The sequence below is a fragment of the Myotis lucifugus genome, unplaced genomic scaffold (assembly GCF_000147115.1).
Source record: "Myotis lucifugus unplaced genomic scaffold, Myoluc2.0 scaffold_4268, whole genome shotgun sequence".
Taxonomy (NCBI): Eukaryota; Metazoa; Chordata; class Mammalia; order Chiroptera; family Vespertilionidae; genus Myotis; species Myotis lucifugus.
In genome coordinates this window covers 1-12,492 of record NW_005875316.1, presented here as the reverse complement: position 1 = coordinate 12,492, position 12,492 = coordinate 1, and the positions used below count along the sequence as shown (strand labels likewise).

At 55.5% G+C, this 12,492-nt stretch overlaps 1 protein-coding gene across 1 annotated transcript; it reads left to right on the top strand.

Moving 5' to 3' along the window:
* The first annotated feature begins 96 nt into the window (after nucleotides 1-96).
* On the top strand, nucleotides 97-11,957 carry LOC102435732 (5-aminolevulinate synthase, nonspecific, mitochondrial-like). Its single transcript, XM_006108907.3, has 10 exons — nucleotides 97-553; nucleotides 3,430-3,636; nucleotides 4,368-4,517; nucleotides 4,877-5,096; nucleotides 6,231-6,415; nucleotides 7,495-7,674; nucleotides 8,012-8,176; nucleotides 9,669-9,937; nucleotides 10,421-10,583; nucleotides 11,657-11,957. Exons 1-10 carry the CDS (start codon nucleotides 352-354, stop codon nucleotides 11,815-11,817), a joined length of 1,902 nt encoding a protein of 633 aa, XP_006108969.1. The 5' UTR covers nucleotides 97-351; the 3' UTR covers nucleotides 11,818-11,957.
* The last annotated feature ends 535 nt before the right edge of the window (nucleotides 11,958-12,492 follow it).

Sequence of the window (12,492 nt, the reverse complement as noted above, 5' to 3'; positions counted from 1 at the left end):
TCTGCATCCTCCGGGAGCGCCGACCTCCCAAACTGAACAACACTCGGCCCCGGGTCCCACTCCGTGTCCCACCCCTGGGGCATGAGTCAGTGTTCGCTCCTCTCGGTGGAGCTGGGACCTGGGCTGCTTTTGGGGACCTGGGTGGAGGTGGCCGCCCCTCCGCCGTGAGTTCCGAATCCCTGCTGTTCGTGGACATCGTCGAGTGGGACTTCTTAGCACCCCCAGTCCCCTGGCGCGAATTACAGGCGACACCGGAACCCGGTGACCTTGCCGGGTTTGTGTCCGCTGATTATTAACAAGTGTCGGTGTCACTCAACTCCCTGCAGGATCAGTGCACCTCCCGGACGCGACATGGAGACTGTGGTCCGCCGCTGCCCCTTCCTGTCCCGGGTGCCGCAGGCCTTTCTGCAGAAGGCCGGCAAGTCTCTGTTGTTTTACGCCCAAAACTGCCCCAAGATGATGATGGAAGTGGGGGCCCAGCCAGCCCCCCGGGCCCTGTCGGCGTCTGCAGCGCACTGCCAGCAGGTCAAGGAAACCCCTCCGGCCCCCGAGAGTGAGTGTCCTCAGCCACCAGTGGGGTTCAGCCCACAGTGGGGGTGGGGGTCCCGCCAGCCGAGGGGCTCAGTTCTTCGCAGGGGTGAGCTCCCGTCAGTGTCGCCCTCGCCGCCTCCCCGGTGGGCGCTTGGGGTTTTCCGTCTCTAAAGGGGGAGCGGCGGCCAGCGGTCACTTTGGGGTCTGGTCGCAGGACTCCGGCGTTTCAGTGGAGGTGGAAAGTGGGCATGTTCTGTCCCAGCCGTCCCGTCATTAAATATTGGCCCTTTGGCTTCTCTCTCTCTCTCTCTTTTCTTTTCTTTTCTTTCCTTTTCTTTTCTTTTCTCTTCTCTTTTCTTTTCTTTTCTTTTCTTTTCTCTTTTCTTTTCTTTTCTTTTCTATCTTTTCTTTTCTTTCTTTCTTTCGACTACTTTTAGAGCTGTTTTAGGTTCAAAGCAAAATTGAGGGGAAGCTTTTTTTGGCTTTTAAAGTTATTTTTTTTCCTAATTTGCTTTTATATATTCTTTTTTTATTGTGGTAAAATGTACGTTACAAAATGTACCATCTCAATACTTTTTTAGGTTATTTTTAAAATAATGATTATTTTTAGGTTTAAAATTTTATCATCAATCATCCTTAAATGTCCAGTTCCGTGGCATTGAGTACATTCCTGTTGTTGTGCAATCACCACCATCTCCAGAGCCCTTTCCATCTTGCAAAACTGAAACTCTGTCCCCATTAAACACTAACTCCCCCTCCGCCTCCTCCCCCGCCCCCCCGCCCTCCCCCCCAGTCCCTGGCCCGCGCTGGTCTCCTTTCTGCCTATGGGTTGCTGTAGGAACCACATGCCAGGGGAATCATGCAGAATGTGTTAAAGCAGGATTGTTTAACACATGTATCTTCATCTTGTACACAACTTAAACGTTTCTGTTTTTCGTAAAGAGATGAGAGGTGCTTCAGGTGTGGTCTGGCCGTGCCAGGAGCGGGTGAGCGTTTCAGATGCCCCTTAACCTTAGAGACTAGTTTCCTCCCAGGCTCTGTCGGGAGTTCGGGGTGGACGTGTGGGAGAGGCACGTCTGTTTCTTTAAGCAGAAAGGACTCTGTCCTTTGCAGGGCTGTTTTTCCTCTTGACCTTGTCTCTCTGAGCAGTCAGAACCCCCTCGTGCCATTGTGTCCCTAGCAGTGGGGGGACGGTCGAGTGGCATGTGGCTTGTCCACTTGATAGGCTCCCCTGAACCATCACAAATGACGCTCACAAACTACGAGCTTAGGCAGATCTTCGTAGTGAAAAGAGCAGAATAAACGAGCATCTACTGAAGGAGAAAAACATTTTTTAAACCTGTGCATAGGGGGAAAAAAGATTACAACCAAATGCCTACAATGGCTAAGTCTTGCTTTTTTTTTTTAATAATCAATTTCTTAAATCGGCTTCAGAGAGATGAAGGAAGGGAGGGAAAGAGAGAGAGGGGGAGAGAGAGACATCGATTGATTGCCTCCCACACATGCCCCGACCAAGGATCAAACCTGCAACCTGGGTGTGTGCCCTGACTGGGATCGAGCCGCCTACACCTTTTAGTGCACCTTTTAGTGACGCTCTAACCAGCTGAGCCACGCCAGCCAGGCTACAAAGGTTATGTTTTGAATGATAGAACTCGTTTCATTTTCCTAGACTTCCTACATTGACTCTGTGTAATGAATGAAGCGAATTTCAAAGCAGTTTTGTAAACTTTCCTTTACAGAAGATTTTAATAAAAAGTGTATTGTGACACATTACTCAGGTTGTAAGAGGCTGGCCTGTGACTCACAGGGATATTCCAGAATGATGAAGAAAGACTTTTCTAGAAGAAAGGTGAATGAATTTGCTCAAGGGAAGAGGGAAGTCATTGTAACTAGGAGCCTATTGTGTGACGTCGGTGAACTGTGATGAGAAAGTAGATGAGGTGTGTGCCTGTGACATAGCAGTGACGAGCTCTAGCAGGCAGTAACCTAATGACCTTACTCTGTAATGACCTGATTTCCTTTGTTAACCGTTTGAGTCCCAAGCATGCGATCGCGCTGCTTGGTATTTCTCGACATAAAATAAAACAAGCGCTATCACGCTGTTTGGGTCTTTTCGTACTCATTTAGAGAAAGCGCGGTTGCGCTGTTTGGGATTCTTCGACAGTGTTTTTTCAATACCCCCTGGGACTCAAACGAATCGTATGTTTTCTCGACATAAAATCTCAGCAGCGCAATCGCGCTGCTTGGGACTCAAACGGTTAAGGAAACCAACAGTGCATCTGTCAAGAAACAGCAGGCTTCTTTGTCAAGAATCTGTTTAGAAAATATTAGCAAAGCCCGGCCAGCGTGGCTCAGTGGTTGAGCCTCAATCTATGAACCAGGCAGGAGGTCAGGGTTCAGTTCCTGGTCAGGGCATGTGTCCTGGTTGCGGGCTTGATCCCCAGTAGGGGGCACGCAGGAGGCAGCCAATCAATGATTCTCTCTTATCATTGATGTTTCTATCTCTCTCTCCCTCTCCTTTCCTCTGAAATCAATAAATAAAAATACTTTTTTGAAGAAAATATTAGCAGAGCAGAAATTGTATGAACACTTCCAGTGACCTTTGAGAGTGTGACCTCAAGAAACATGCTGAATTATTTGGGGTGAATTTACTAGAAACAGTCCAACTCGAGAGCCCTGGCAGTCTGAGACCAGGACACACCGTGTGTGAGGAACTGTTTCCTGTGAGGCAGAGGAGCCGGCTGCTACAGCAGCAGATCCTGCTGACTATAGATTTGTGTGTGGATGGTGGTGGGTAGAGTAAGTACCAAGTTTGGGGCCGTAAGAGAGAGAAACAGGAGGCTTTCTGTGAGGTGTGCAACCAAGTCTGGGGCTTCAGTTTTTCTGTTCCCCCCACAGAGGACAAAACTGCCAAGGCCGAGGCTCTGCCGGCTGGAGATGGCACGCAGCTTCCCCCCGGACACCCGGCCCCCGCCCTGAGCCAGGGCGCTGCAAGCAAATGCCCCTTCCTGGCAGCCCAGATGAGCCAGCAGGGCAGCAGCGTGTTCCGCAAGGCCAGCCTGGAGCTGCAGGAGGACGTGCAGGAGATGCACGCCGTGAGGACAGGTAACCCCGCGCGCGCGCCCCGAGCCCGGGAAGCGGGAGATGCCGCATGGCTCTCTCGGACCCTCGGGTTCCTTTACAAGCTGCCGTTGGGAGAACTTGTGTAAACACCTTCCCCTGCAGAGCCCAGGAGGAAGCTATGGAAAGAGGGGTGCATTGCGCAACGTGGGGTTTTCTGTCGGGTTGGGTTGTCCAGCTCTTACAGGAACTGCCTGGTTTCTGAGCACACCCGGCAGGCATGGCTGTTCCCACTCCCCTTAGTGTCTCCCCCTCGTCTGAGGGGATGAAAGGTGAAAACAGTGTCACTGCAGGACGTGATGGTCTTGGGACTCCCACGCTGTGTGTCTCGCCGATGGTTAGTGAGTGGCAACCTTCATCCCAGTGTGGCTTCTCCATGGAGCACCCACGGTCCCCAAAAAATGTCCCCAGCAGAAATGCTGCCCTTGGCTGGAATTGTTTTCTGCAGTGAAAACTGAGAGTAGGGTTGGGGGTGTGGTGGCTGGGGAAGACCTGTCAGCCAGCTAGAGAGCCTTGGCCTCAAACATTCGCTGAGGCTGGCTAGTGGCTCTGACTCTAGCCAATCAGTAGCCAAGGGGGAGCGAAGCTTCACACCCCCGTTACAGCTAACTGCTATCACCATGGGCTTTGCCAGCCGTGGGAGACAACGTGTCCGGAAGGAATTGTGACTCGGAATTCAGTGGGGGTCCCCTTTGCCTCTGTTGCTTTCGTTACAGAGGTTGCCCAGGCCTCAGTGAACCCCAGTGTGATCAGCATGAAGACGCATGGAGGGGAGCCGAGTGGTTTGCTGAAGAACTTCCAGGACATGATGCGAAAGCAAAGGCCGGAAAGGGTGTCCCACCTGCTCCAGGATAACTTGCCGAAGTGTAAGTCTCACGCTCTTGCCTGATGCAGGAGAGTTTAGAACTTAAGCACGTATCACACTCAACCCCATATCGCACGTGAGGTGGGGACTACAGCCGTGTCCCTGCTTGATGCCATAGTGAGTACAAGCCCTGCTGGCACCTGCCTTCTCTCAGCACCTGCATCCACACTGGCACAGTGGCAAGCACTGGCCAGGCACAGTCTCCAGACAAGAATGTGCATCACTGGCCCATATGAACACATCACTCATTTGCCCAGCACCCCCCTTAGTGGCTGAGCCGGATGGGAACACGGGTCTTCCAGCCAAGCCCAGATGTGCTTCCTAACCACCAGGCTCTGCTGTCTCTCGTTGGGTCTTTAGCTGTTTCCACTTTCCAGTACGATCGTTTCTTTGAGAAGAAAATCGATGAGAAAAAAAACGACCACACCTATCGTGTTTTCAAAACCGTGAACCGGAGGGCACAGCTCTTCCCCATGGCGGACGACTACTCGGACTCCGTCAGCAAGAAGCAGGTGTCGGTCTGGTGCAGCAACGACTACCTGGGCATGAGCCGCCACCCCCGGGTGTGCGGGGCGGTCATGTGAGTAGCTCTGGGCGTCCGGTCCCGCGGGCGGCGTTCGGTAGGACGCTGATGATTTATGGGGACTGGCTCTCCTGTGGGGGCGGGGCCGCAGCTGAAAGTGAAGTCCACAGCGAAGGACTGTCCTTAGCCTTTATTTATTTATTTTTTAAAATATATTTTATTGATTTTTTACAGAGAGGAAGAGAGAGGGAAAGAGAGTTAGAAACATCGATGAGAGAGAAACATCGACCAGCTGCCTCCTGCACACCCCCCACTGGGGATGTGCCTGCAACCAAGGTACATGCCCTAGACCGGAATCGAACCCGGGACCCTTCAGTCCGCAGGCTGACGCTCTATCCACTGAGCCAAACTGGTTAGGGCTGTCCTTAGCCTTTAAATGGCTACGGGGGACTCTTAAACCTGACGTGCAGGCAGTTGTTGGGGCCCCTTGGTGTGTGAAGTTCAAGTTTATGGGTTTGGCGTACACCTGTGTCCACTTCCTGCCACTTCAGAAAGACATTCAAAAGGCGTTGGCCCTGACCGGTTTGGCTCAGTGGATAGAGCATCAGCCTGCGGACTCAAGGGTCCCGGGTTCGGTTCCGGTCAAGGGCATGTACCTTGGTTGCGGGCACATCCCCAATAGGGTGTGCAGGAGGCAGCTGATCGATGTTTCTCTCTCATTGATGTTTCTAACTCTCTATCCCTCTCCCTTCCTCTCTGTAAAAAAATCAATAAAATATATTAAAAACAAACAAACAAAAAAAAAGGCGTCGATCTCACTCGGGTCCTTCGGGAGGGTTGCCGTGGCCAGTGGCCCAGGGAGAGCTGCTCGCTGCCGGGAGCCCCTCTGAGGTTAGTGACGGTCCGTCCTGACGTCGTGCGGCTGGTCTGCAGAGGCTGAGGGAGCCACGGCCAGGGCCCCTCTGCAGCCTGATGCTCAGGGGACAGTTAGACGAACGCTGTGACCCCAGGAGGCAGCCTCACCTCTGGGACCTTCTCCCTCCGCATCTAGAGACGACGCTGGTAGAGAGTTCTGGGCCCAGGTTCCCAGCGAGGGTTCCCAGAACAGGAGTTTGTCTCCTAGGCCCGGAGGGGACCGGTCGCGTCGTGTTCACAGGCAGGGGCTTATGTGCTGTCCGCCTGCTTTTGAAGGGACACCTTGAAGCAGCATGGTGCCGGCGCCGGGGGCACGAGGAACATCTCTGGAACCAGCAAGTTCCACGTGGACCTGGAGCAGGAACTGGCCGACCTCCACGGGAAAGACGCGGCCCTCTTGTTTTCTTCCTGCTTCGTGGCCAACGACTCGACCCTCTTCACCCTGGCTAAGATGATGCCCGGTAGGGGAGCCCCGGTCCCTGCTTTCTGTGGTTTCCGTTTCCCGTGGTCAGCTGCAGTCCAAAACTATTACATGGAAAGTTCCAGAAACAAGTGATTCACAGGTTTTCCACTGGGTGTAACTCTGAGTTGTGTGATGCAATCTCCGGAGTCCTGCTCCGTCCCACCTGGGCCCTGACTCATCCCTCTGGCCAGGTCTTCCGCTGCACCGCTCCCCGCAGCTAGTCACTGAGCGGCGGCGTCTCGGTCATCAGATTCGCTGTCATGATAGGTGGTTTTGTGTTGAAGTCTCCCTTACCTACTAATAACGGCCCCGAAGCGCAGGGGCGCTGCTGGCGATGCGGACGTGCCCAGAGCGGCCGGGGAGTGCTCCCTTAAGTGACGAGGGGAAAGTTCTTAAGAATAAAAGTTGTATGGTGAGGTGGCTAAGGTCTGTAAGAAGAATTCTGCCCCTGAGATTGCTCAGTGTGTGGATTAAACTCGAGCGGAGGTGTGTACGTCCAGGAGAAGCAGGACTGTGCGGCTCAGTCCTGCCGGCGGTTCCGGCTCCCCCGGGGGTCTTGGAACATGGCCCCTGCGGGCAGCGGGCTCAGTGTGAGAGGAATGTTGACAACAAAGAGGCTTAACAGCACCAGTTACGAGGAGTGGCGTGCCTGGGGCATTTGTTCTTGATATGGGCGTGAGTGCTGGCTCGCATTCTAAGTTCCAGCGGAACGTGACCCCAGCGAAGGGTCAGATTGCAAGGGCTTGTCCGTAAGCTCATTGCTCCAGATGCGCTTTGTGTTCTACGGAAATCCCGTGGGAGATTCTAATTGTTTGTAGCTCTCTCTTGACTGAGTTTGGAGTGAGGCAGCCAGATTTAAAAGCAGGTTAATCGCCTGCTGCGGGCGACCTGCACCTGTGGGCCTTCTCGAAGGAGAAGCCCTAGTCAGGAATTTTGCAGGAAGAAACAGGCTCGCAGTGGCTTTCTCCTCCGGGGCGGAAGCAGCGTTTTCTGTGCAGTCGGTTGTCCCTGACTGACTAGGAAGTAACTTGTCTTCGGTGCAGATGGCAATAAATAAACATTTTTTGTCTGTGTCAGGCTGTGAGATTTACTCTGATTCTGGGAACCACGCCTCCATGATCCAAGGGATTCGGAACAGCCGGGTGCCCAAGTACGTCTTCCGCCACAATGACGTCGGTCACCTCAGGGAGCTGCTGCAGAGGTCCGACCCCCAGGTCCCCAAGATCGTGGCGTTCGAAACCGTCCACTCCATGGACGGTGAGTCTGCGCAGGGCCAGTCTGCAACCTGAACTGAAGGACTGGCTTGAACTCTTCCTTCTTGTCTTTTTTTTGAACTCTTTAAAAGTGTCTTTATTTTGGCTTTGTAATTTCTTTCCTTTGACCTGTCTGCTAGGGTTTGTGATTGGTGGACATTGGATAGATTTGGGTAAAGGTAGAGTTCCTACTCTGGCTTTTACTCGGCTCTAAGACCCCAAGTCCACCTGGAGACGGGGAAGTGTTAATGATAATACCTGGGACATGTCGTTAGTCCCGGCTGACTCACCGGGACAGAAGGCGGAGGCGCAAGCCCTCAGCGTGGTCTGTGTCCCCGCAGGCGCGGTGTGCCCGCTGGAAGAGCTGTGTGACGTGGCCCACGAGTTCGGGGCGATCACCTTCGTGGACGAGGTCCATGCGGTGGGGCTGTACGGGGCCCAAGGCGGAGGGATTGGCGACCGAGATGGAGTTATGCCAAAGATGGACATCATTTCTGGAACACTCGGTACGTGCTCTGCGCGCCCTGCAGTCTGCATTGAGCACCACTGTCCCAGCGAGTCCACGGCGGGCTGGCCTGATGGGGCCAGGCGGGGAGCGTAGGAAGCCTGGGCCACTTTTGGGGTGAGTTTTTGTTTTCTCAGTGAGGGGCTGGCGCAGCCTAGCAGAACCCCTCGGAGCTGGAGGCCTGGCTTCCAGGATCAAAGTAAATCTCACGGCCGGAACAACAGAAATGTCTGAGCGCATCCAGACAGCCATGGCTCTCGCCACCGTCCGCAGCCTGCACTGTGCGCCTCCGACTGTCCCCTGGGTCAGAGAACTAGAATTCCAGTGCTGGTGTCCGAGCGGCTGTAGGACCAGAGGTTCGGTGTCGTGGTGCTGAGCTCTGTGCCACATGCCTGCCACGTGGGGGGACCAGTCACCTCACAGCTCCTCCTCCTCGAGAGGCAGGGTCTCCTGGGGCCAGACTCGGTGTAAGTCCTGTGTGCAGGGCTCACTCGCAGTGTGACCCCGGGTGCAGTTAGCCGTCCGCGCCTCAGCGTCTGCAGTAGGACAGTGAGAACAGCCCCTCCCTCTGGTTCTGTGGAGAAGGTAAAGGAACCGTGTGGAAGCATTTACTGTGGACATTCTCTTTGCCGGTGAGGCGCTGAAGAGATGGAAATGTAAATCATAAATTTGAGGATTTCAAGTTAGTAAGGCACTTGGAGGCCCAAGTAGCAGTCGTGGAGGAGCAAGGACCCCAGGCGACCCAGGCAGACCCTGGGCAGGCCGACCGGCGAGCAGGGCCCCCCTCCCAGAGAAAGCCCTGGTTCACATCCTAACCCGCAGTTCTTCCTTCAGCTGAGAGATGGGAAAGCATTTCCCAGGAAGAGCTTAAGCCACCCAGCCCTGCAGGGGGTCCCAGCAAGAATGTTAATTACAGAGCAGAGTGAATGGTGGCTCAGGGGAGGAGCTGGGGATCCTGAAACCTGAGAACAGGTTACATAAAGGGACTTAGGGGATGAAAGATGAGGCTGGCCCCAGATCACCCCACCCCCACGGTTCTGAGTTTTCATGTTTATCTGGTAAATAAATGCTGATTGTCAGCTTTGTGTTTACTTAAGTAGGAAATAATACGGGTCCCACCAAAACAATGACGCCTTCGCTGGGTGACAGTCCCACCTTCAGGGTGATGCTCACAGGGAGAGGTCGTCCCAGAGCGCACGCGCAGGGGAGGGCAGGGAGCCGGCGAGCCAGGCTGCAGTGTGTTGTGCGGGCCCTGGGACCAGGTGCCACTGGGGTTCAGGCCCTGGGACCAGGCGCCAGGGTGGCACGGACTGTGGGCAGGACCTTTCCCGGTTTCCTCAGTTCCTCCCTTTGGGAGGTGGGTGGACGTCCTCTCCTTCAGTCTTAGGCCCAATGAAGGAGGTAGAAGCAGGCGTCCTCGGCTCCAGCGCCCTGCTGCGCACCCGGGGCCGCTGCCTAGTGGACTGATAGCCTGTGTCTCCGTCTCCTCGCAGGCAAGGCCTTCGGCTGCGTGGGCGGGTACATCGCCAGCACCAGCGCCTTGATCGACACCGTGCGCTCCTACGCGGCCGGCTTCATCTTCACCACCTCCCTGCCGCCCATGCTGCTGGCCGGGGCCCTGGAGTCCGTGCGCATCCTCAAGAGCGCCGAGGGGCGGGCGCTGCGCCGCCAGCACCAGCGCAACGTCAAGCTGCTGCGGCAGATGCTCATGGACGCCGGCCTGCCCGTGGTGCACTGCCCCAGCCACATCATCCCTGTCCGGGTAATGGCGGCGGGTGGGCCGCGGGGCTGTGCTCCCCGGGCTGAGACGCTGGGTTCTCGCCTCCTGAGCTTGGGTGGGCGGCGGCGGCGGCCGGGACAGAGCAGTGGTCCCTTCTCCGAGCACTGGCCCTGACCCCGGGAGCCAGAGCTCGCTAGCTTTGACATGTGGCTTCCTGTTCAGTAACGCTGCTGGTGTCACAGGGAGTCGTGTAGTTAACGCAGTGGCATGCCCCACGCTGCCTTCCCCCCCAGGTGTGCACATCTGCTGTGGGCCAGCTGGCGACACCCGTGGTAGACGCTGCCCCACCCACCTGGGAGACCACTGAGAGCACCCCTCATGGTGCGGGTCTGTGTGGGGTCGGGCGGTGCACTGCCTCCCTGCTGGTCATGCTGCTCGAACCTGTGCCCCACGGTGCGGGCTCATTAGACACTCCACTAAGAGGGAGTCCATCTGCTCTGACCTCACCTCCTGTCATCAACACAGGTGGCAGATGCTGCTAAAAACACCGAGGTCTGTGACGAGCTCATGAGCAGACACAACATCTACGTGCAAGCCATCAACTACCCCACGGTGCCCCGGGGGGAGGAGCTGCTGCGGATCGCCCCCACCCCGCACCACACCCCCCAGATGATGGACTACTTCCTGGGTGAGTGCGGACAGCCCCCCGCAGAGCGCACCAAGTCACAGCGCGCTCAGGTAGCCCCAAACGGAATGACACTGGGTGTTTGAGTCACTCAGAGGCTGCAGAGTCGTTTCGGAAGCTCTGAGGGAGCCTGCTGGTCCCCCAAGGGGTCCACTGCCCCTTGTTGGTGGTGTCCCGGAGGGGAGAGGCCTCAAAGGCGGGGCCTGTTCTGGCTCCTGAGTCTGGCTTCGCACTCTCCTCCCTGAGGGTGTGTGGTCCCAGAGCCAGCTGCACACCTGGCCACCCCACACCTACCCCTCTGATAAGAGTCAGGATTCCAACACGCTACTCAGAAGGGTGTGCAGTTTAAAACGTATGAATTGCTTATTTCTGGGATTTCCCGTGTAATATTCTCAGGCCACGGTTGACCACAGGTAACATACTGGGAAGTGAAACTGAGGGTCGGAGGGTACTGTGCGCCGTCACCGCTGTCTGATTCCAGAATGTTCACCACCCCAGAGAGAAACCCACAGCCACTAGCGGCCACTCCCACCTTCTCTGTGACCCCGTCCACTGCCTGTGTCTGGACTTCCTGTGCTGGAGTCACTGGGTCCGTGGCCTGGCTTCCTCACAGTGTTTGCAGGGCCCTTCCAGGCCGTAGCGGAGTCAGGCTCCGTTTCTCTTCTAAAAATATATTTTATTGATTTTTTACAGAGAGGAAGGGAGAGGGATAGAGAGTTAGAAACATCGATGAGAGAGAAACATCGATCAGCTGCCTCCTGCACATCCCCCACTGGGGATGTGCCCGCAACTGAGGTACATGCCCTTGACGGGAATCGAACCTGGGACCCTTGAGTCCGCAGGCCGACGCTCTATCCACTGAGCCAAACCGGTCAGGGCCGTTTCTCTTTATTACCAAGCCGTCTTCCTTGAATGATGGACCACATTCGCCTGTCAATTGATGGGCATTCAGGTCCCACTCTCTGACTCTTAAGAAAAGAACGCTGCTGTGGACATCCGTGTCCTAGTTTTTGGATGGAGCTCTTTTCCTTTCTCTGGGGTATAGATTCCTCCTAATCCTAACTGTCTGCTCACAGAGTGTCTGCTGGCCACGTGGAAGCGCGTGGGGCTGGACCTGAAGCCACATTCCTCGGCCGAGTGCAACTTCTGCAGGAGGCCGCTGCACTTCGAGGTGATGAGCGAGCGCGAGCGATCCTACTTCTCCGGCCTGAGCAAGCTGGTCTCCGCGCAGGCCTGAGTGTCCTGAGCCCGGCCCGCTGCCCGCTGTCCCTCCCACATAGCCTCCAGTGTCGTCTGTCTGCGTGGACTAAATTATTAAATTTTAATCTATAGCGAAGGCACAGTCCTGAAAATAAATTCTTGTTTACGTGCTGGGTCCTCCTGTGTTTGGCTGCAGATTCAAAAAGTCATTTTCTTTTCCTTGAAGTTTGGTGTGTGTTGCTGAGATTTATAAAATGTATGAAAACACATCCTCTGGTAACGGCTTCAAACCTGCGGCAACGGCGGGGCCTCCCGTCGGCTCGAGCCCGGCTGCCTCTGAAAGCCGCTGTGTGGTGACTCATGCCCCGCAGCCCACGGCTCTGACATTTCACTTGCAGTTTCTCATCTCCAATCTTAACGGGGCAGCGCCGCCCAGCGACCCGCCGCAGCCGCCCGCTTCCCTTTCCCTTCAGCCGCTGCCTCCACTCACTTCCCTGGGAAAGTGGGGCTGGAGGCCACGCTGTGCTCCGCACCCTGACCCCTTCCCTCCTGTCCTGGGCCCACTGCTGCTTGCACATTCCCGGGACCAACTCTGTCTTCTCCATGAATTGCTCCCCATCCTGCTCAGCCCCGTGGCCTGCATCAGACTTTGTCACTGCCTTAGAGTAACCAAACTCCTGACCTGAGGAGTGAGTGGGTGAAGATGGACATA